Consider the following 23,201-nt stretch of genomic DNA (forward strand, 5'->3'; position numbering starts at 1 on the left):
CAAGGTGCTCCAAACACAGGGGACAAAACACTGTTGGTGCAAACACACGCACTACTGCAAAATACAAAATCAGAGTGTCACCAAGCAAAGCAAACAGAGAAACACAATCACGTACAAAAACCATACATCCTACGCTAACCTAAATAACCCCCCCTTTCTAATGACTAACCTAAAACAGGTGCGTGCCTACCTAGACCTAACCAAACGAAAGTGAAACAAAACAGGGATCGATGGCAGCTAGTAGTTCGGCGACGACGACCGCCGAGCCCCGCCCGGCCGAGGAGGGGCGCCACCATCCGTCACAGTCGTGACAGGAAGATAAGAGGTGAACTGTGTGACTGAAAAGCTCAAAGCATTTTCTATCCTCTTGGAGTCTGTTGTACTGCTATATAGCACATTTTCGATTCTTCTGCCATATTTATAGCTATAGTTTATAGTGCATATAATACACCATATGATATCACTGATTGTCATGACAACCTGAAATCAGTCAAAAATACACTATTCACAATGAGTACGTATCTCAAGCAGCCTAAGGATGCTTTGACTGTCTATATGATTAGATTTTGTTGAAGTGTGTCATCATTAGGTGGCGTCTGTGACACAAATACTGTAGACCTTCTCCTATTATGAAATCATTCCAATTATACCGCAGTTGTACAGCTGTGTTGTCGTCTCTACTTTTAGCTTCCGTTCCTCCACTCTATCTATGCCTATTGACTCTGCTCATCCTTGAACGCTTTCATGTGGAAACTTAGTATGAAGTTGTTTTATTTTCTCTTACCCTCCTCTAATTTTGCTCAAACCAAAACTCTATTTGTTGTTCAAAGGTGTCTTACCTGAAAAGCTTATAAATATAATAAAAAACAGGATGTTAAGAAAATAAAGTGGAAGGTCTTAATGGGTCTTGTAGGGATTATGAGCACAGAGAAGGGAGAGTACTATGCTTGCTTTTGTAAATACAGTATACTGTATTCAAAGGCTTCAGGGGAGAGTGGGGTAAGTTGAAGCATTTTTTAAATTCAGCACACTCCGTCAAGGGAAATATAGTATTATTTCTAACAAAGATATCTACATATATTTCAGGATGTTGTGTATCCCTGGAAATAATCAGAGGTCATGTAACCATTACAGTTGTGAAAACATAGCTTATCCCAAAAAATGTGTTCTCTTGAGACAACTTGTAGGGTAAATTGTGCCGCGGGACAGAGTGTGCAAAGCTTTCATCAAGGCAAAGGGTGGCTACTTTGAAGAATCTCAAATATAAAATATATGTTGGTTTAACACTTTTTTGGTTACTACATGATTCCGTATGTGCTATTTCATAATTGTGATGTCTTCACTTGTATTCTACAACGTAGAATATAGTACAAATATAGAAAAACCCTTGAATGAGTAGGTGTGTCCAAACATTTGACTGGTACTGTATATATATTTTTTAACAATACAAACTTACACATACAAACGACAACATCACACAAGCATCAACTACATCACACCTGCTCAGACCCACATGCTCACACCCCCATCTCCAGCTCCTGCATCACTCTCCACCATATGGCCTCAAACTGCAGCATTTTGTATCTCTCCGTAGCCCACACACTTTAATTTGGAAAGCTCCCCTTTGGGACCACATTACTTTTACTGAAAGACTGGTTTATGCAAAACATCCCATGGAACTAGTGAATGCTTATTTGTATTTTAGAGAGATGAGATCTGTTCTAGACAAATACATTTACTTTAAAGACACATAGCGTCATTGTATTCTATTAGATTGCATCCAGTACATTTTTATTCAATTGTTTTTATGTTTTAGTAATTCTTGGCTATATTTTGACAAAAAGCAGTATCATGCTGTGAAACAAATTGGCATTGATAAGCAAAGAGGAATATTGGACATTAGAGCAATTTCAATACATAATGATCAGCATCCATATGACAAATACCATGTACTGTAGCTACAGCATCAAACAAATGCTCATATTGAACATAACAGTCACTACTGGACTTCCTGACTAACCATGTTATCATCACCCGTAGTAGTTGGAGGTAATCTCAACCTACTCCCATCTTCACATGGTGAACGAGGAGCCATTCTCGTTGTTGGATCCGTCAGTGGACTTGCGAGTTGGGATATAGAGGTCAGAGGTCATGCGTGAGGAGCGACCCGAGGGGTAGATGTACTTCCTGCCCAGGCACCACAGATCCGCCAGGATCTTCCTGAAGTGGTTCCTGAACTTGACTCCGATGAAGGCGTACAGGATGGGGTTGAGGCAGCAGTGGAGGTAGGCCACGCTCTTGGTGGCGGTGAGGGCGGTGAGGATGACCTTCTCCCCCTCACACTCCCTCTGCTGGAACAGAGCCACTGTGTGGTAGAGCAGGGTCATGTTGTAGGGCAAGTGGCACAAGATGAAGACCACGACCACGGCTAGGACCACACGCACTGCCTTAAGTGAGAGAAGAAACAACAAGATAAACTTAATTGCCCCTATAAGAAACATTGACTGTATTCTTAAAATTAAACATTCTAATTCTATGACTAGAACTTAGGTGGATACTGGAACCTTGTGCCTCTGGGTGCTGTGGGCCCTCAGGAGGGTCCAGATGATGCTGGCATAACAGAGGACCATGACCAGGATGGGCAGGAAGAACCCCATGGTCACCTGCAGACTGGGTACCAGCACTTTAATCAGCCGGGCGGTCTTGTTACTTTCGAACTGCACCTGGCACACGACTATAGTCTTTCCCAACCTGTTGTTCTCCTCAACCCGCTCGTTGTAGATGACTGTGGGGATAGACAAGGCTATGGCCAGAGTCCAGATGGCTGTGCAGATGAGGCGGCTGTAGATCAGGGTCCGGGAGCGGAGGCCGAAGGAGCGCCTGGCCTGGACGACGGAGATGTAGCGGTCTCCACTGATGCAGGCCAGCAGGAGCATGCCACTGTACAGGTTGATACTGTAGGCTCCTCGTAGGGCCTTAGAGAATGAAGAACATATTCTTAGAATTCCATGCAATGTGGACATCTGCCTCTGACTTCACTGTATAACATGAACGACATTGAAACATCAGGAGCTTTATTAGGAACTGCATCAGGAACTGCACCAAACCCGTACCTTGCAGACCACTGAGCCCATGCTCCAGTCATGCTGCTCATTGTAGATGATGAGTGGCAGGGCCACGATGAACAGCAGATCTGCCACAGCCACGTTCAGAAGGTACACGTCTGTCATGGTCTTGGCTTTCTTGTAGAAGGCATATGTGACAATCACCAACGCATTGCCACAGAGACCGAATGCACAGATGAAGGAATGGACGTAGGTCTGTATGACTATCTCCATATCACGGTTGAGATTCAGGTTACAGATATATTCTGTTTCGCTATCATAAGGATAACCTTCAGTGTAGTCTTTTGGGTAATAATAATCATATTCATCTGTTTGCGTCTCATTATGCACCTCCATGTTTATCACCTGTGGAGAAAAAATAGATACTGCTCAAAAAAATAAAGGGAACACTTAAACAACACATCCTACATCTGAATGAATGAAATAATCTTATTAAATGCTTTTTTCTTTACATAGTTGAATGTGCTGACAACAAAATCACACAACAATAATCAATGGAAATCCAATTTATCAACCCATGGAGATCTGGATTTGGAGTCACACTCCAAATTAAAGTGGAAAACCACACTACAGGCTGATCCAACTTTGATGTAATGTCCTTAAAACAAGTCAAAATGAGGCTCAGTAGTGTGTGTGGCCTCCACGTGCCTGTATGACCTCCCTACAACGCCTGGGCATGCTCCTGATGAGGTGGTGGATCTCCTGAGGGATCTCATGAGGGATCTCCTCCCAGACCTGGACTAAAGCATCCGCCAACTCCTGGACAGTCTGTGGTGCAATGTGGCGTTGGTGGATGGAGCGAGACTTGATGTCCCAGATGTGCTCAATTGGATTCAGGTTTGGGGAACGGGCGGGCCAGTCCATAGCATCAATGCCTTCCTCTTGCAGGAACTGCTGACACACTCCAGCCACATGAGATCTAGCATTGTCTTGCATTAGGAGGAACCCAGGGCCAACCGCACCAGCATATGGTCTCACAAGGGGTCTGAGGATCTCATCTCGGTACCTAATGGCAGTCAGGCTACTTCTGGCGAGCACATGGAGGGCTGTGCGGCCCCCCAAAGAAATGCCACCACACACCATGACTGACCCACCGCCAAACCGGTCATGCTGTAGGATGTTGCAGGCAGCAGAACGTTCCCCACGGCGTCTCCAGACTCTGTCACGTCTGTCACGTGCTCAGTGTGAACCTGCTTTCATCTGTGAAGAGCACAGGGCGCCAGTGGCGAATTTGCCAATCTTGGTGTTCTCTGGCAAATGCCAAACGTCCTGCACGGTGTTGGGCTGTAAGCACAACCCCCACCTGTGGATGTCGGGCCCTCATACCACCCTCATGGAGTCTGTTTCTGACCGTTTGAGCAGACACATGCACATTTGTGGCCTGCTGGAGGTCATTTTGCAGGGTTCTGGCAGTGCTTCTCCTGCTCCTCCTTGCACAAAGTCGGAGGTAGCGGTCCTGCTGCTGGGTTGTTGCCCTCCTACGGCCTCCTCCACGTCTCCTGATGTACTGGCCTGTCTCCTGGTAGCGCCTCCATGCTCTGGACACTACGCTGACAGACACAGCAAACCTTCTTGCCACAGCTCGCATTGATGTGCCATCCTGGATGAGCTGCACTACCTGAGCCACTTGTGTGGGTTGTAGACTTTGTCTCATGCTACCACTAGAGTGAAAGCACCGCCAGCATTCAAAAGTGACCAAAACATCAGCCAGGAAGCATAGGAACTGAGAAGTGGTCTGTGGTCCCCACCTGCAGAACCACTCCTTTATTGGGGGTGTCTTGCTAATTGCCTATAATTTCCACCTGTTGTCTATTCCATTTGCACAACAGCATGTGAAATGTATTGTTAATCAGTGTTGCTTCCTAAGTGGATAGTTTGATTTCACAGAAGTGTGATTGACTTGGAGTTACATTGTGTTGTTTAAGTGTTCCCTTTATTTTTTTGAGCAGTGTATTTCTGCAGAAAATAGTAGGCCTTCTATCATGATTTAATTATCAAATGTCATGATGTACAATCAAGTCCATGACAAAAAGAGAAGATATAAACATCACAGTAACTGTGAACTATTGTCTGTAGCTTCAATGTGGCATGTCCTATTTTACACATACAGCAGTGAAAGTGTTCAACTGCGGAGTGCAAACCCTATTTACTGAGAAACTAACATGTCTGAGAGCTTGAGAACATCCGTCAGTTGTGAATGACCCCATTTTCTGTTTTGACCGAGAGTACATCAAGGCGCGTGTAGGTGTATTTGTATTTGTCAGATCTAAAGCACTGATCAGATCCTTATCAGACCCAAGGCTAGAGAAACTGAGACACATTGTACACAGCATCTCAGATATGTTCTCACGTCAACACTGATGTGACTAAAACAGGTCAACATGATGCCAGTGAAGCCTGCTTGTCACATACAGATGAGACAAGCACATTGAGAATCAGCTCCCACACGGAATTATCATGACTGTCATGACTTCTGTTTGATAAGAATGATAAACATGACCGAAAAGACAAATTGTTTAAAGCATTGTAAACTACACTATATTACGCAAGTACTGTAGCTATATATAAGGGATAATAGTCAAATAGCTGTAGAGATGTACAGTGACATACTGTATGAGGAACAATCTGACTACGGTGTGATATTGTCATGCTACCACTCATATGTTACACACGTGCTATGTTAAAAGACTCTTCCCTGTCTTTCACTCAACAAATGTTCCTGTTTCACATTTAGCTTCCCAACCACACTCTGTATCTCACTGACAGCCATTTAAATGCAATTAATTGCAAGATTCTCTGTGCTCAGTGTCACAATAGTGCTGGTCCACAGTGTGAAGACATTCATCTCTCAATCATCTAAGAACGGTTACGAATGAATGTGCTCATAGTGCTCAAGGATTTGCTCGTGCCTTGGAATGTAATGTGATTAATTGCAGATCCTCTTCAAATAGTAAAAATAATACACGGGACTTATACAGTATAGAGCTTTTCAAGGACCCAAAATTGCTTTACAACCATAGAAACAAAACATTCATCTGAGCTCTAAACCAGAGGTGGGACCAAGTCACTATTATTCGAGTCACAAGCAAGTCACAAGGTCCAAGTCTCAAGTCAAGTCCGAAGTAGAACAGGTCAAGTCCAAGTCGTGCAAGTTTTATCAAGTCCAGTCTCAATTTAAAAAAATACATATTTGTGCAATTATTTGTTCAACTACAAATCTTTGTCTACATATTGAGGCTAGCAGACAGCCATTTTTATTAGCTGAATTATCCTATGTAATTGTAAAATATAGACCTTGTAGCAGTGGTAAGGGCCTGTAATCAGCAGAAGGCAGGGCAGGCTGAAGTGCTCAGAGTGTAGATTTATTTCCAGGTCTTGGTGATCCAATGGTGAAAGTGTCATATTATACAAAATATACAAGTAGATTTACCAAATATTCACGGATATACACGGGCAATAGCCCAAAATAAATACCCTCTGTGTCAGGCTTAACCTGTCCTATCTGAACCAACACAGGTTGAGGGCAAGACCGCACAGCCTTCCCTTGAGAAACCACATTGAATCTGTCTAACAGAAGCTCAAACAGGTAGCCTACACACACTGAGTGTACAAAACATTAGGAACACCGTCCTAATATTTAGTTGCACCCCCTTTTCCTCTTAGAACAGCCTCAATTTGTCAGGGCATGGACTCTACAGTACAAGGTGTCAAAAGCGTTCCACAGGGATGCTGGCCCATGTTGATTCCAATGCATCCCACAGTTGTGTCAGGTTGGCTGGATGTCCATTGGGTGGTGGACCATTCTTGATGCACACGGGACACTGTTGAGCATGAAAAACCCAACAGCGTTGCAGTTCTTGACACACTCAAACCGGTGCGCCTGGCACCTACTACCATACCCAGTTCAAAGGCACTTAAATCTTTTGTCTTTTGATTTATTATATATTTTTTCAGGGGGTGGCTCAGCATTAATATATGCTGATATATTAATATATTCATATCAATGTAATTGTCTGCATCATTTCCAATCCCCAATATATTTTGGGGGTAAATGTATCTATATACATACATACATACATACATACATACATACATACATACATACATACATACATACATACATACATACATACCCATATATATATATATACTGCTCAAAAAAATAAAGGGAACACTTAAACAACACATCCTAGATCTGAATGAAAGAAATAATCTTATGAAATACTTTTTTCTTTACATAGTTGAATGTGCTGACAACAAAATCACACATAAATAATCAATGGAAATCCAATTTATCAACCCATGGAGGTCTGGATTTGGAGTCACACGCAAAAGTAAAGTGGAAAACCACACTACAGGCTGATCCAACTTTGATGTAATGTCCTTAAAACAAGTCAAAATGAGGCTCAGTAGTGTGTGTGGCCTCCACGTGCCTGTATGACCTCCCTACAACGCCTGGGCATGCTCCTGATGAGGTGGCGGATGGTCTCCTGAGGGATCTCCTCCCAGACCTGGACTAAAGCATCCGCCAACTCCTGGACAGTCTGTGGTGCAACGTGGCGTTGGTGGATGGAGCGAGACATGATGTCCCAGATGTGCTCAATTGGATTCAGGTCTGGGGAACGGGCGGGCCAGTCCATAGCATCAATGCCTTCCTCTTGCAGGAACTGCTGACACACTCCAGCCACATGAGGTCTAGCATTGTGTTGCATTAGGAGGAACCCAGGGCCAACCGCACCAGCATATGGTCTCACAAGGGGTCTGAGGATCTCATCTCGGTACCTAATGGCAGTCAGGCTATCTCTGGCAAGCACATGGAGGGCTGTGCGGCCCCCCAAAGAAATGACTGACCCACCGCCAAACCGGTCATGCTGGAGGATATTGCAGGCAGCAGAACGTTCTCCACGGCGTCTCCAGACTCTGTCACCTCTGTCACGTGCTCAGTGTGAACCTGCTTTCATCTGTGAAGAGCACAGGGCGCCAGTGGCGAATTTGCCAATCTTGGTGTTCTCTGGCAATTGCCAAACGTCCTGCACGGTGTTGGGCTGTAAGCACAACCCCCACCTGTGGACGTCGGGCCCTCATACCACCCTCATGGAGTCTGTTTCTGACCGTTTGAGCAGACACATGCACATTTGTGGCCTGCTGGAGGTCATTTTGCAGGGCTCTGGCAGTGCTTCTCCTGCTCCTCCTTGCACAAAGGTGGAGGTAGAGGTTCTGCTGCTGGGTTGTTGCCCTCCTACGGCCTCCTCCACGTCTCCTGATGTACTGGCCTGTCTCCTGGTAGCGCCTCCATGCTCTGGACACTATGCTGACAGACACAGCAAACCTTGTTGCCACAGCTCGCATTGATGTGCCATCCTGGATGAGCTGCACTACCTGAGCCACTTGTGTGGGTTGTAGACTCCGTCTCATGCTACCACTAGAGTGAAAGCACCACCAGCATTCAAAAGTGACCAAAACATCAGCCAGGAAGCATAGGAACTGAGAAGTGGTCTGTGGTCCCCACTTGCAGAACCACTCCTTTATTGGGGGTGTCTTGCTAATTGCCTATAATTTCCACCTGTTGTCTATTCCATTTGCACAACAGCATGTGAAATTTATTGTCAATCAGTGTTGCTTCCTAAGTGGACAGTTTGATTTCACAGAAGTGTGATTGACTTGGAGTTACATTGTGTTGTTTAAGTGTTTTGAGCAGTGTATATACACATACATAGACATACATACACATATACACTTTTTTTAGAATATACCTTTATTATTCCCCGCAAACCCTACCACCCCTTCCCCCAATTGGAGTAATCTAATAAACAATAACACTTAGGCTTCTACCTTCAGTTCATACATACTATACACATTTTACAGACACAATCTATGTTACAATAGTTATATTTTGTTTGTTTTTAGTCCTTCCTATATTTCTGATGTCCATCCAGTTTGATTTCTATTTGTTACTGTGCTATTTCACAACATTTCTGAACCTACAGTATATACCATTTACAGACCCTGTATGTTTTACACTGGTCTTGTTATTATTAGTCCTACCCTTCAGCTCCATTCAACCCCTCCCATATATTTTTATTAATCACAAATTTCTTTATCCATTTTTGGTCTTTAATGCAGGGCCGACAGACAAGTTCCTTACTTTTTCCCCCTTCCACTTGGTAATGCTGCAATTAGTTGGTTGCAATTTTGGGTAGAGCAGACATTTCCATATGTCTGTGTTAGCTGCATGTGTGACATCACTCCACCAGTCCTACTTATGATATCATTTACAAAAATTATACTTAATAAAAACATATATATATATATAAAAAAATGTTTTAATCAATTAGTATATTTGAGTTTAACCACAATATTTGTTGTTTTATTTGTTATGTCTTTTCAGGTGTATTAAACTGAAATTGCAACCAACTTTCTAAGGCTTGTTTAAAAAATAACGATATTTTGGAGATGAATTCATTTTCAAATAACTGAAAGTGAGCAGTCTTCCCTGTAGCTCAGTTGGTAGAGCATGGTGTTTGCAACACCAGGGTTGTGGGTTCGATTCCCATGGGGGGCCAGCACAGGAAAAAATGTATGAAATGTATGCATTCACTACTGTAAGTTGCTCTGGATAAGAGTATCTGCTAAATTTGTAAATGTAATCTGAATAAAGGGAAAAAGGCCATTCTTGAACATGGGGTGAGACATTTTTACTCATTTACTAGAGAGCCATTTCGGATTCAAGTATAACTTTTGTATGACTGATGCCTTTACTGAGAGGTCTAATGCTTTAACATTTAATATTTTCTGCCATCTGAATTCATATTCGTTATATAAATAGGCCCTTTTAATTTTGTCTGGCTTGCCATTCCAAATAAAATTGAATATTTTTTGTTCATATAATTTAAAAAGCAGGTCACTAGGTGTAGGAAAAACCATAAGCAAATAGATTAACTGTGATATGACTAAAAATGTAATCAGGGTGATTTTTCCACAGACAGGTATTTTCCTTTCCATGGTAGCAAGATCTTATCTATTTTTGCTAACTTTCTATTAAAATGTATTGGAGTGAGATAATTTCTTTCTTCCGGGATATGTATGTAAATCTTTTGTCTTGATGGTTCACCACCCTCTGGCACACATATACAATCCATGTCTCAATTGTCTGCCTCAAAGCTTAAAAATCCTTCTTTAACCTGTCTACTCCCCTTCATCTACACAGACTTTAGTGAATCATACAGTAGCTTTCACCTGGATTCCCCTGGTCAGTGTATGTAATGGAAAGTCAGCTAACGTTAGCCACCAAGCTAGAATTCACAACATATCATACGTTTTGCAAATTTGTAACATATTGCACGTTTTGAAAATTTGGGAACACATAATACGAATTGTAATTTGTAACATATCATACAAAATGGGTAATGTAAGTCCACAAATTAATACATACCATACAAAACGCAACATATAATGCTAAATGGGGTGTCCCGGATTTATGTACAGAATAATATGAAATGCTCTGAGACCAGGTTGCAGGCTCAAGGAAGGGAAAGCCTGTGGTGTGTCAGTGAATGAGTGAGCGAGCAGGTGTTGTGCATGTGTGTGTGAGAAATAACACTATTTTGCTACGTCAAAGGTTTTACAAGCCTCATTCATTACTAGACATTATTTCAGATGTAACTAAGAACCAGTTTATATCAAATACACTTCATAAGTTATCAGTACATACCTGTAGACAAGCCCTTGAGAGGACAGGTTGCTAGGATACAAAACAGTTGATGAAAAATGTTCTGGTCAGGTTAAGCCCAAAATAAAGCCTTCTAAATCAAATCAGGCAAAGCCTGGTCAATCTTGTAAGCTAGGATGCCCAGATATATTAACTTGATTTGAGAGTACTCCTGTTAGGCTATAGTCTGGGATATCCCAGACATTGGAGCAATGTAAGCTAGCATTGGTATATTGCCTGATGCAACGGTCTGTCTACAGAGACTAGTTTGGCTACCTTACGATCTCTGCAGACAGAAGTTACTGTGTGTGGGGATCAGGGTAGAGAGGTTCAGTCTGGTTGGTTGTGTCTCTCCTGGGAGGTGGAAACCTCACAGTGTCACAGCTACTAGCTTCTGCACAGATAATCTTATCTCTGTTTATCTGATCTCTCTTTTTTGATCTCATCTCCTGCACATCTGCATCTCGCCTGTGTTCAAAGATACATAGGCTTTTATGTAATGCCTACACACACCCAGTGACATCTTGATATGCAAATCAAACGTTCAATTGGTAGTTTGAGCATTTTCAGTTCCACATGAAAATGAATTGACATTTGAATTTACATACATGAACACTTAGGCCCAACATTGTAGGCATAAGGTCTGAAAGGATATGATGGGAATAGGCACTATGACAATAGCTCCACCTTGCCCTCTGACAGGCTCAATAGAGTTTTTACCACATTGCTTATACTTATAGTACTAACCTCTTAGATGTTAAGTCGTCTATTTGGGAGACTTTGAGTGGTTCTGGACCGGTTCTGACTGATATTTCGGTGTACAATGCACTCTGTGAACTTCACAGGGTCCAGTGCCTTATAGCAGTGGTAATCAAACCTCTTCTCAGGGAGCCCTAGATGTTTCACAATGTTGTTGTAGCCCTGAAGTAGCTCACCTGATTCACATAGTCAAGGGCTTGACAAATTGAATTGTGTGCTATCTGTGGAATAAATCAAATACATGAAACATCTGGGGGTTGTTGAGGAAAGGTTTGAGAACCACTGCCTTATAGTGCCAGAAGGACTCATCTGTCTGCACTCCGCTACCACGAAGTGTCAAGTTTCACAGCCATAGGGAGTGATGTGTCCAGTGGCGACCCGTATTTCAGGGCAGGTGGGGCAGAGGCCCACTTGTTTTGAGCCCCACATTTTTAGCAATAAATAAATATATATATAAATATATTTCTTTTTTGGGCCTTCCCTGTTTTGCATGTTATTTTGGCATTAATACGTGTAACATATCAGTTTGCAAACAATGTAAAAAAGAGGGGGGGGGGGGGGGGGGGCGAGCCAGCAAAAAATAGGAGCATTGCGCCGTGATTGGCTCAATGTTCTGTCACTCATGGGAACAATACATCGTCACCAAGTTTACATCCTTAGTAAAGGTAGACATCCAAAATTTCCGCCCTTTGGGTCCTGCCATATAGTAATATTACAAGTGCCCTTCCAAGAAGGCTCAAGGTCATTGACCACAGATAAAATGACGTAAAATCACGTTATATGTACAGTAGCTTTGATTGGACTGATCATGTCAACATCTTACTTTCAAAGTCTTAGCTAGCAGTTATCATCATGAATCAAGTCGACAATCTCCTGGCAAATCCTTTTTAATCCTTGTCATATGAAGAGAAATAATGAAGAGGAATTATAGATAAAACGTATCGGTGCTCATCGGCCATTGGACATAAAGATTACACAACAAGTTGGAAATCGCAAATTCAACAATGAGTCGTTTGGAAGGAATCAGTGGCTAACTGCAAGCATTGCAAAGCAACCAGTAGCCTGCTATTCAATGGAGTGGCTGTGTGTTTTTTGCTTCTGAGTTCCCACCATAAATCCAGGGAATGCCAGACTTTGATGATAAAGTTTGATGACAAAATTTGCCCACAATGGACCGCCGCGCCACCTTCATGTTTAAGTGAGCACATCACAAGCCAAGGTGAGTCCAACAATGTCTTGTATGCTGCTGCATAAATTATGTAATATGCAAGGGAGATATGTATACTGTAGCTAAGAAAGTAATACTAAGTGTATGTTGTGTAGTAAGTTGTTTGTAGCACATGTGCCTCACCCTAATAATTTGGTCTATTTTCACCTCCTAATTTCACCTAACGTTACTGTTCTGACTCGGTGGTGCTGCACATGTACTGTAGTCTATAACCTGTTTTTGAGAAATCAGCTAATATTGTAAGAGGTTTTATTGTCTGCTTATATGCCCCCTTTATTTATCCTACGGTTCTGACTTGGTGTACAGGGAAAAAACTGTAAGAGCAGCCCATGTTCTGCATTCTGTCGCTGTACATTTCAAAAGTGCTGAACACAGTTTTATTGACTACGTCCATCTTACTGTAGATCGCTCATAAATGTCTTAATCTAAATTACGGAATGCCTCTTATCCGCTCATCGTTCTCTTATGCCATAGTTTGTATACCTCAATTGTCAGTAGAAACCACATTTGTTTATGCAAGTCAGCCATGTCAGCTTTGTTTTTTAAAAAGGCAGTAAACAAGGCTGAATTAATTGTTTCGCTGCCAGACAAGGCTCCGCTGATAGCCAGGTGTAGCATTGGTAAGGATTCACTCCATTGTGCTGGAAGGAAAGCTCTGCTATTGGGGAACGTTTTATGTACAACCTAACAGTTTGTGGGCACCGCTTGTCGCTGTTATAGTGCAATTAATGTATTGTTTAGTACTGTGTTGTGTAGTGTCTTTGCTGGCATGCATCTAAAACAAATGTGGGGACTTTGCCCCACCAAGATTTACATGCCAAAATTGCCACTGGATGTGTCACATTTTCTGGCCTATCCAGACAAATCATTGATTTCCTCTGCCTCTGAGCGACAGAGCCGAGGCCAGGAGATGGCATTTTAAATCCTCCCCTAAAGTGAATAGGGTTGGGGACTAGAGGTCAATTTGGATTGTTTCATGCCATTGTAGTCCGTGTGGATGAGAAACTGGTCCTCTGGTTCTTCCAGATCTCAATTGTATTCTGCCATGTGAATAAATATATCAATTTGATATTGAACATTCCATATATGGCCAGCAGGGAGGGCCAACATGCATAAAATGCAATTATTGAGACAGTAATTTGGCTATTATGCCACAAAATGCCCACTTGATACAGTTTGGATGGATATAGCATAGCCTACATTTTTATGTGAGACACAAAGTATAAACATTTTTTCTTGTCCAAATAAAACACCCTATAACTGAAATATTTTGATATTGTATTGGCATAGGCCTACAAGTAAAGGACAAAAGGCTTTGGACATAAAAACGTTTTGCGTACTATTTGCAATATTGAGTGCCAGCGCCAGTCAGATAAGTGGATACAGCTCTGCTTGAGCAATGTGTGATTCATGTATGTAATTATGAATCAACATAATTATTTTTGGTTTTGTATACAATGAAGTATATATACATCATTGGTTATCACTGTGACAGATATGAGCACCCTTTACCTGTAGCTGCGGGTGGCTCTGAAAGTGAACAAAGGAAATTCTACCTGTGTGCTGGAACTCTTTTAGAAACCGGAAGACGACACTCCGCAGTAAAGGAGTTATGACATTTAGGAGTTCCACTGAGACAGACTTTTATCACCTGCGCTCCCTGCGCATTTGCAAATGCGCTCTTGGCCACTTGGCATGCGTTTTTTTTCTCTTGCTATAGCTTGCAAATAGTCTGCGTGGATCGGTTCAATCAACTTTTTGTTTTTCTTATTTCGATTTCTGTATAATATTTTCAATTCAATGTATTATCGACTTCATTGAAAATCATAATTTCGGGCAACCATGAGTAAATCTGGAACATTTAAAATAAATAATTTGTTTCATAGAACAAAGTCACTGGATAAAGTAAACAAGGACGGTGGAAAGCATACATGTAAAGATGCAACTTCATATGTAGATGGAGAGCCTGCAAGCCCTTTACCGTCGAGTCGCGGACTTGTCAGCCCACAAGATGGGACGTTTCCCGGTGATATTCTACCTACATGTCCGCCGAGCGAGGAGAAAAAGAAGAAGAAACGGTTCCTGTCCTTTAAGCTCAAGAAGAAACGCTCCAAGGACTCAGGGAGCATCGACGACCCATTGTTCTGTACCGGTGCCGACGAGCTCGACATCTTCAGCAGTAACATGTAAATGATCATCTTTATGAAAATTTGTGGGGACTGGGGTAGGCCTATTATCGCCTTGATTTGTTGAACAGGCTACACTATTTATTTAGGTAGCCTAGTTAGGTAAGACATAAAATAGATAGGCCCACCTATCCTAAATTGCCCCAATGTTTCATGCCATTATGACAGAATGGATGGCATATCTTACCGTGCAGTGCTACCTGCATTGATACCTGTCAGTGCCAGCTTAGTGCTCAAATGTAGGCCACAATTTAGGCTATGATACAGGTAGGCCTACCTCAGGCAGAGTTATACTTCTGACAACAAATCAAATTGACTGATTTTAACAGTATGATTATTTGCCTTAAAGCTCACCTCCATATTCAATAATAGGGAATGTTATTGAGAAACAGGCTATTTGCAATAAGAGATGTGATTAAGAATATGTTTAACCAATATGGCCCGAGATGGTGTAGTATATGGTGTAGGCTAAGGGCTGTTCTTAAGCACGACGCAACGCAGAGTGCCTGGATACAGCCCTTAGCCGTGGTATAATGGCCTTATTCCACAAACCCCTGAGGTGCCGTATTGCTATTATAAACTGTTTAACAACGTAATTAAAAATAAATGTTTTGTCATGCCTTTGGTATACGGTCTGATATACCACAGCTGTCAGTCAATCAGCATTCAGGGCTCGAACCACCCAGTTTATAATATGTTTTAAATCCCTGTATGGTTATCACAGATCTTCTATTGACTGATTGCCTAATCACACTGTCTTTGTCTTGTATGGGGAGCAATTATTATAAGAACTGGCTACTTTAATGTATAAATGCATCATAATCTGCACAGTGTAACAACAGCTAGTGTGTGTGTGTGTGTGTGTGTGTGTGTGTGTGTGTGTGTGTGTGTGTGTGTGTGTGTGTGTGTGTGTGTGTGTGTGTGTGTGTGTGTGTGTGTGTGATGGGTTGGTTAGCAATGTTGTTGGGATTGGCTACTGGATTTCAACAGATATGGGCCTATCTGATATGATGGGCTGGATAAAACGTCAAATTTGGCCAACTGCTTAATTTTCCCACCAAACAATGAGTCATAAGGAGTTGGCAAGATAGCACAAGCATATATGGGATCAGGCCAGGTAATATGCAGTTAGGGTGTAATTCTCCACCTGCACTCTCCCATTTGTACTCTCATAAAGATAAAGTGAGCTCCTCAAATACTTACTGTATGTGCATATTATAGTATAATAGATTACAGTCCCAGTTAATCCTGTATTTCAGTCGGGCCTACAATACATAACAACTCTATGGTATTCCAGGTAACACTATAGCTAATACTGTAACAAACCACCACTAGACCAGACATATGTTTCTCAAGTTAAACTCATTCCTCCAATTATGGTCCCTCATGTATTACTGCACTGGAGGTGTTTGGCGACTAAATGCGTTTTGATGTATTCATGTTGTTCTAAACGCAGAGCGGAGTGTATCTTTTCCCTTGTGGCAGTTTGCATAGGTAAACCAGTGAGGTGTCGAGTTCCTGCTCGTCTAGTCTGGTCTTGCTCAGGTTTTGGTCACTGTTGAAGGGAGACAAGTTTGATCTGAAGTTTGGGTCGTGACCGACATCCTTCCATCTGTGAGACATAATGGGGAATTTACCAGCAAGCAGCAGCAGTATAACAATGGGAAAGACAATAACAAGGTGTGAGAAGGGTAACGGGGTAAATTAGGTGAACATTTAAATGGGAAGTTTATGTTAATCCAGGGTTATCCAACCATCTTCCTGGAGAGCTACCCTCCTGTAGATTTCTGCTCCAACACTGGTTGTAGATAACCTGATTCAGTTTATCCTCCAGCAAATTAGAATCATTTAGATTCGCTCCATCCCGCTAGATTAGGGTCGGAGTGGAAAACCTAGGAGACAGTAGCTCTCAAGGAACAGGGTTGGAAAGCCCTGTGTTAAACTGTGTTTTGTTGTTTGTTCTTAAATGGTTTAGGTGAATTTAAGTGTCCAGTCTGTCATTTTAACAGCCTGGATGGGGTTGAGGAAATATGTCTCAACGTATTTTGAAGCTATACATGCTTTATCACATGACATAAACAGCCATGACATCTGCTAATTGTTCATGACGGTTATTTCATGATTACGTCATCCTTACGATGGCGGTAATGTCTTCAGGTAAAGTGTAACCGACACAATGTGGAGTGCCTGGACACAGCCTTTAGCCGTGGTATATCGGCCATATATCACAAACCCCAGAGGAGCCGTATTGCTATTATTAACTGGTTACCAACGTAATTAGAGCAGTACAAATAAAGGTTTTGTCACACCCGTGGTATACGGTCTGATATACCAGAGCTTTCAGGGAATCAGCAGTCAGGGCTCGAACCACCCAGTTTATAATATTCAAAAAGCAATGGGTACCGTATATCATTGAAATTGCCATTGAACACTAACAGCAGATAGTCACTGTCACACTTGTATCTATGCAACCTGGATGTCTGTGTTACTATGTGGTGTAAATACTATTACTTTCAAAAAGCTGTAGACTCTCCTTATGGCTATGCAAGTGTACTGCACATATTTTCCATTATAAACCAAATTGCATAACACACCCCCAACAACTCTCCCTACTCGATGATGACAGTCAACCATAACCTAACCATAACCAAATGTATCTGTCTGTTCCACTGTCAGACAGATACATTATAAATCCTTATGGTGGGACTCTCACGAACATGGTGCTATCCAGTGTAATTGGCCTTGCAAGTATGCATGCGTTAATTCAGAGAAAGGGTTGTGTCCTTCTACACATTTTATGTTTTAGCATTGAACTTTGACTACTGACTAATCCGGTGTGATGATGATGATGATGATGATGTAGTGTGGATCATATACTTGGCTGAGGAGGTGGCCTGGCCAGCCTTACATCATATTTGAATAGTGGATCAGAAACCTGCTGCACCGGTGGGTCCATGCAGTGCAATCATATCAACCTGAGCTCACTGATGTGTGATCCCTGCAGGCCAGACAAGGAGGAATATGACTCACACGCACAAACACACGCACGCACTCGTTCAGCAAATTATTCTTGAGACAGAAGAGGTTTTCAGAGTCCATGTAAATGTTCGCTAACAGATCCTATCTGTTCTTGAGGTTAGAGGAGAGCTGCTGTAACTTTTTATTGCAATACCACAGTGACATCACCAGTTAGTGACTGTCATCACAGATTGCCAGGTGGGCTTACTTTCTGTCCTGTGTTTGTTTGTTCATCGTAGGTCAAAGAAACACAGACCATTCAGTTTACGTACAGTAACATAGCTTTGTACAGATATGTTTTCAGAGATATGCTTTAAATTCCTAAACCTTCTACCGTACTCTGTCAACAACACCCCTATACAAACAAACGTATTTATAGCACCCTAGTACTGCTCTGTATTCTCAATCGTCAGGTATAAGTGTCATACTCGTTTTTCTCCACTTTGAATGGCACAGGTCTTGGGCTCAAAACAGCTGTCATTGCAAGGTTTCAAATGGTCCTCAGCTGAAATTCTATACAAAGCAGTTATAGCAACGGGATATGTAATGATTTTGGATTGTAGCACAATTGCCAGACCGAAAGCCAGAAAGGTGTAGCTCGTGGCTCCAGCATGCTTGAATGTATGGTTTTGGATTACCAAAGACATGTCATCCATCCAAATGTTAGCGTCATTAACTTGATAATCCATGTCCTTCAGCGGTCCCACTATCATTTCTTCAACAAAACAAGCACCCTTTCATTTTTCTGCCCACCCATACTGGAATTATAAGACCGACGACCAATCCAAAACAGAGTGCCACACACTCATAATGTTGAATAGTGGGAAGGGATGTATCTGTTTTAGATATGACCCATATAGTCAGTTTGCACAGTTTGACCAAACATTAACAGCCTTACAGCGTGGATACATTATCTGCTTATCATACTATAGAACTGACGGATTGCTTTCAGTAATGCACTGTAAATGGTGTTTTGTAACAGAAATGGGACACTCTGAGTGTGGTGCAGTTGCTCTCTTTCTGTGCTTTGTGAGTTTTTTGAGTTACGGCATCTTGTTTATGTTCCTGTCTTTTATATTTCCAAGCCTGCGGCTAATTGGAATTGGACCAGTACTGCACTGTGTATCCAGTTCAAATTCTGTGCAACTTCCAGCGTGAGTTTACTGTGAACACTGAGGCTGTACTAGCTTAAAGTTACAGTTTCAGACAGTGGTCAAGTAGGCTACTGTGGATGATTATAATGTAGGCCTACCAGAGTGGCCTACAGTACCATCAAAAACAATGGAGAAAATGCATCCCATAACATTTTAACATGGAAATAGCTGTTCTATCATTCAGCCTACAGTAGCAGTCAATGTGTGTGATTTGATTTGTGGTGTTCAATGTAGGCCTACATTCCATGAGACTTTTGAAAAAAAACATGCAGGGCTTGACATTAACCTGTTTATCCACTTGTCCTTCAGACGAGGAGGTGACTGAACATGTTGTTGTGTTTGATGCAAGAAACCACTTTGCAAAATAGAACGGATTATTATTCCCATACCATTATGACAGAGAATCAGCCAAATGATGCTACCCTCTGGCTATTGGCTACTTAGCTTATTCAAGCCTGTCTCGAAATACAACACTGCCCCTTTAAGACAAAAAAAAATGCTCTTTACCTGACTTGTTTTTCAAAGATGTCTAGAAATGCGCATGTTTTGTGCTCCTGTACGAAGCAACCCCTCCCCCATTGCTGACTACAAATGATCTATAACTGGGCTAATAACTAACTAACTAGCAAAGGATATGAACAAATGTGCACACATGGCTTCATGCAGCTCTGGCTTTAGTCTCAAAACAAGCGCATCTACTCACGACCGCTCATGCTGTAAAAACAGCCCATTTCAAAGTGAATGGCACAGATGCATTATGGCAATGGTCTATTTGCATAAGCCAACTGCTGTTATGGCGCAACGGTCTGTGTAGAGAACAGGACTGAGTCCTGCCTGTCAATGCGATAGAATCCTAATCCGATGTGTTTTGCCTGCAACTACATCTCTTGCAGCGTTAGTTTAGTTTCGGTATGTTGCGTTGAAAGTGGCTAATACTGCGTTTATTCGATCACAATTCCCACAGTAAAGGGAAACGTTGATAGTGTTAACTAACGGGGAAAACTCTAGAAAGTTAAAACCTGTCTGGGCTAGGGGGCAGTATTTTCACGGCCGGATGAAAAACGTACCCAATTTAAACAGGTTACTACTCTGGCCCAGAAACTAGATTATGCATATTATTAGTAGATTTGGATAGAAAACACACTGAAGTTTCTAAAACTGTTTGAATGGTGTCTGTGAGTATAACAGAACTCATATGGCAGGCAAAAACCTGAGAAAAATTCAAGCAGGAAGTGGAAAGTCTGAGAATTGTAGTTCGTCTTTTGATTCTCTATCGAAGCTACAGTGTCTGTGGTGTGACGTTGCACTTCCTAAGGCTTCCATTGGTTGTCTAAATCCTTCAGAAAGTGGTTTGAGCATTTTCCTGTCACTGGGCAGAGTATAGGAGCTCAGTTTCTGAGTGGTCTGCCTGGCAACAAAGGGATTGGATAAGCGCGGTCACGCCGTTCCTTCTTTTTCTTCTTGAATGAATATGCTATTGTCCGGTTGGAATATTATCGCAATTTTACGTTAAAATTTTACGTACCATAAAGATTGATTTTAAACAGCGTTTGACATGCTTCTAAGTACGGTAATGGAACATTTTGACTTTTCGTCTCTCGTTCCGCGCTCGCGCGTTATGCCTTTGGATAAGTGACCTGTACGTACGAACCAAACGGAGGTATTCTTGTGGAAGTAGCAGTCCTGGGAGTGCATTCTGACGAAGATCAGCAAAGGTAAGAGAATATTTCTAATACTAATTCTGAGTTTAGGTTGCCCCGAACTTGGCGGGTGTCTGAATAGCTCACCGTGATGGCTGAGCTATGAAAAATGTGCTTTCTCCATAAAGCTATTTTAAAATCTGACACAGCGGTTGCATCCAGGGGTAGTCTATCTATAATTCTTTAAATAATTGTTATATATTTTGTCAACGTTTATGATGAGTATTTTTGTAAATTGATGTGCACATTCACCAGACGTTTTGGTGGGAATACATTTTCTGAACATCACTCGCCAATGTAAAATGCTGTTTTTGGATATAAATATGAACTTTATCGAACAAAACATACATGTATTGTGTAACATAATGTCCTAGGAGTGTCATCTGATGAAGATCGTCAAAGGTTAGTGCTTCATTTAGCTGTGTTTTGGGTTTTATTGACACATATCCTTGCTTGGAAAATGGCTGTGTGATTATTTTTGTCTATGTACTCTCCTAACATAATCTAATGTTTTGCTTTCGCTGTAAAGCCTTTTTGAAATCGGACAATGTGGTTACATCAAGGAGAAGTGTATTTTTAAAATGGTGTAAAATAGTTGTATGTTTGAGAAAGTTGAATTATGACATTTTGTTGTTTTTGAATTTGCTGCCCTGATATTTCACTGGCTGTGTCCCGCAGGCCAGCGTCCCACCTAGCCCATAGAAGTTAAATCTCGTGCTTATCTGCAGATGCTGATATTTCATCTGCACAACAGACCCTGGGGAGCTGCGCTCCCACGCATCTGCTCAGCTTAGAGGGAACATTGGCTATGAGCCTTACAGACAAGTCTCTATCAGTATCGTTGAGCGTTCTACTGCTCTATATTCCTACTAGGCTCTGTACTGACAGGATCTCCAGTATGATGTATAACAGCCAGGTTGTGGTGAGTGCCTGGGGGAGGGTGTAGACAGGGCCAAGCAGGTTGTATGATAAATGAGAAGTGGATTCTAACACAACACCTGTGGTTTCTCTTCACACCGTAGGATTGCTCCTACACTCCTACGCTGTAGTTTATAGGCCTACCTGTGCTCCTGATTAACACACGCAAGGCTATGGTATGGTTATGACTCATTTACAATGGGTTTGTACAGTAACAACTGGAAGGATGGTCCTCTTTGTGACACTAATATCATTGTTTCCTACTGATGGTTAAAGTAGTCTGCTCTCAAATCCCCAAATGATCTTCTATGGGTGTGTGTATACCGGTTGTCTTTGTCTTCATTATCTACTACTGAAAGGGTAGTTGCTTTAAGCAAAGAGTAGGCTGTGCCCCTGGACAACTAGCTATGCATGGCCATTGGCCAAAGTACAATTTACCTTCTGGGATGAATAAATATGGATATTCCTCTCTGTGCTTGTTTATGTTTACCAAGGTTTCAACTACCTTCATTTTGCTTGTTTGCTGAAGATTTCCTAGGAGATACATTCCAGTTTAGTCCCCTGAAGTTAATGTTATGTGTTATTCTACCTGTAGGAGATTTCAATTGTTAAGACTGTGATGATATGATTCATATATTAATTCATTATGAGTTTGGATGTTTTGATGTTAATGTTTATTGGTTTTGTGGGAATGTGGCAGTTCGGGTACAGATTGTATGAAATCAGTTGTCTCCTGTAGAAGTAGACACATACAGTATCTGTAGTAAAGGGTTATTTGCATTTCTGTTGATGGAGTTTGCCATGGGAACTCAGAACAATAAACAGAAGTAGCCTTACTGCCAAATGCTGCAGATCAGAGCAGAGTCAGTCTATTAGTGGTCTGTAACCGGCTCCCTGCTTTCCCTTTGATCCCAGCTCGCCCGGGGAGAGTGTTTGTATGAAACTTCTTGTAAAGCGAAAGGAAAGATGGCATCATGATTGACTGATAATATTGTGGTGAGACGCACCACGCAGACACAGTCACGAAGCTCATCAGCTGACACGTTTCAATCATAGAAATAGAATATGTAGATGAACCATTATCATCCTCTCTGTATAGACAAACTCGATTGCTCTAGTTCCAATCCATTTTTCTCTTATTTAAACATTCCTTGCTCGATGATTCATGTTACTTTTCTTTACCAGATACTAGATCTGTATAAATCTTCTCCGATGTGACATAATTGATTTCACTACCTGTTCCGTGTTCCCTAGATCATCAGAGTCACTCCAGTGGAATGCACTTAGCAAGCAAAGCTTTGACAAATAGTTTCCTACTTTAGGACCATTAGATAAGACATTGATTCACCATTCTGTCCATATCAGCCCTTTTGACATCATCCCCTACTGACAGACAGTATTTCTG

At 41.8% G+C, this 23,201-nt stretch overlaps 2 protein-coding genes across 4 annotated transcripts in view; one reads left to right on the forward strand and one right to left on the reverse strand.

Annotated features, from left to right (window-relative positions):
• Positions 1-1,400: 1,400 nt before the first annotated feature.
• LOC115162491 (C-C chemokine receptor type 6) lies at positions 1,401-14,413 on the reverse strand. Of its 2 annotated transcripts, none has more exons than XM_029713840.1 (4): positions 10,837-11,180; positions 3,114-3,470; positions 2,565-2,975; positions 1,401-2,447 (listed from the first exon to the last, which is right to left on the reverse strand). In XM_029713840.1, exons 2-4 carry the CDS (start codon positions 3,459-3,461, stop codon positions 2,073-2,075), a joined length of 1,134 nt encoding a protein of 377 aa, XP_029569700.1. In that variant the 5' UTR covers positions 3,462-3,470; positions 10,837-11,180; the 3' UTR covers positions 1,401-2,072. The 2 variants fall into 2 exon arrangements, with proteins under 2 accessions (XP_029569700.1, XP_029569701.1); XM_029713841.1 differs by lacking the exon at positions 10,837-11,180 and adding an exon at positions 14,377-14,413 and having other exon boundaries at positions 1,413-2,447.
• A 101-nt stretch (positions 14,414-14,514) lies between these two features.
• The window catches only part of LOC115162488 (beta/gamma crystallin domain-containing protein 1), a 58,691-nt gene continuing 50,004 nt past the window's right edge, over positions 14,515-23,201 (forward strand). Inside the window, exon 1 of one of the 2 annotated variants that reach the window (XM_029713829.1) lies at positions 14,515-15,006. In XM_029713829.1, coding sequence (XP_029569689.1) covers positions 14,663-15,006 — 344 coding nt within the window. In that variant the 5' untranslated portion in view covers positions 14,515-14,662. Of the gene's footprint in view, positions 15,007-16,477; positions 16,687-23,201 lie in introns of those variants that run through there. The other variant, XM_029713831.1, reaches the window with a different exon arrangement.

Source organism: Salmo trutta, chromosome 25 (assembly GCF_901001165.1).
Source record: "Salmo trutta chromosome 25, fSalTru1.1, whole genome shotgun sequence".
In the NCBI taxonomy this organism is placed as follows: Eukaryota; Metazoa; Chordata; class Actinopteri; order Salmoniformes; family Salmonidae; genus Salmo; species Salmo trutta.

Excerpts from the sequence above, each read along its gene's own strand:
- LOC115162491 (XM_029713840.1), bottom strand. The coding sequence starts at position 3,461 with ATGGAGGTGCATAATGAGACGCAAACAGATGAATATGATTATTATTAC. Across the intron at positions 2,976-3,113 it reads TGGGCTCAGTGGTCTGCAAG|GCCCTACGAGGAGCCTACAG; the intron begins GTACGGGTTTGG and ends TCATTCTCTAAG. Across the intron at positions 2,448-2,564 it reads ACAGCACCCAGAGGCACAAG|GCAGTGCGTGTGGTCCTAGC; the intron begins GTTCCAGTATCC and ends CTCTCACTTAAG.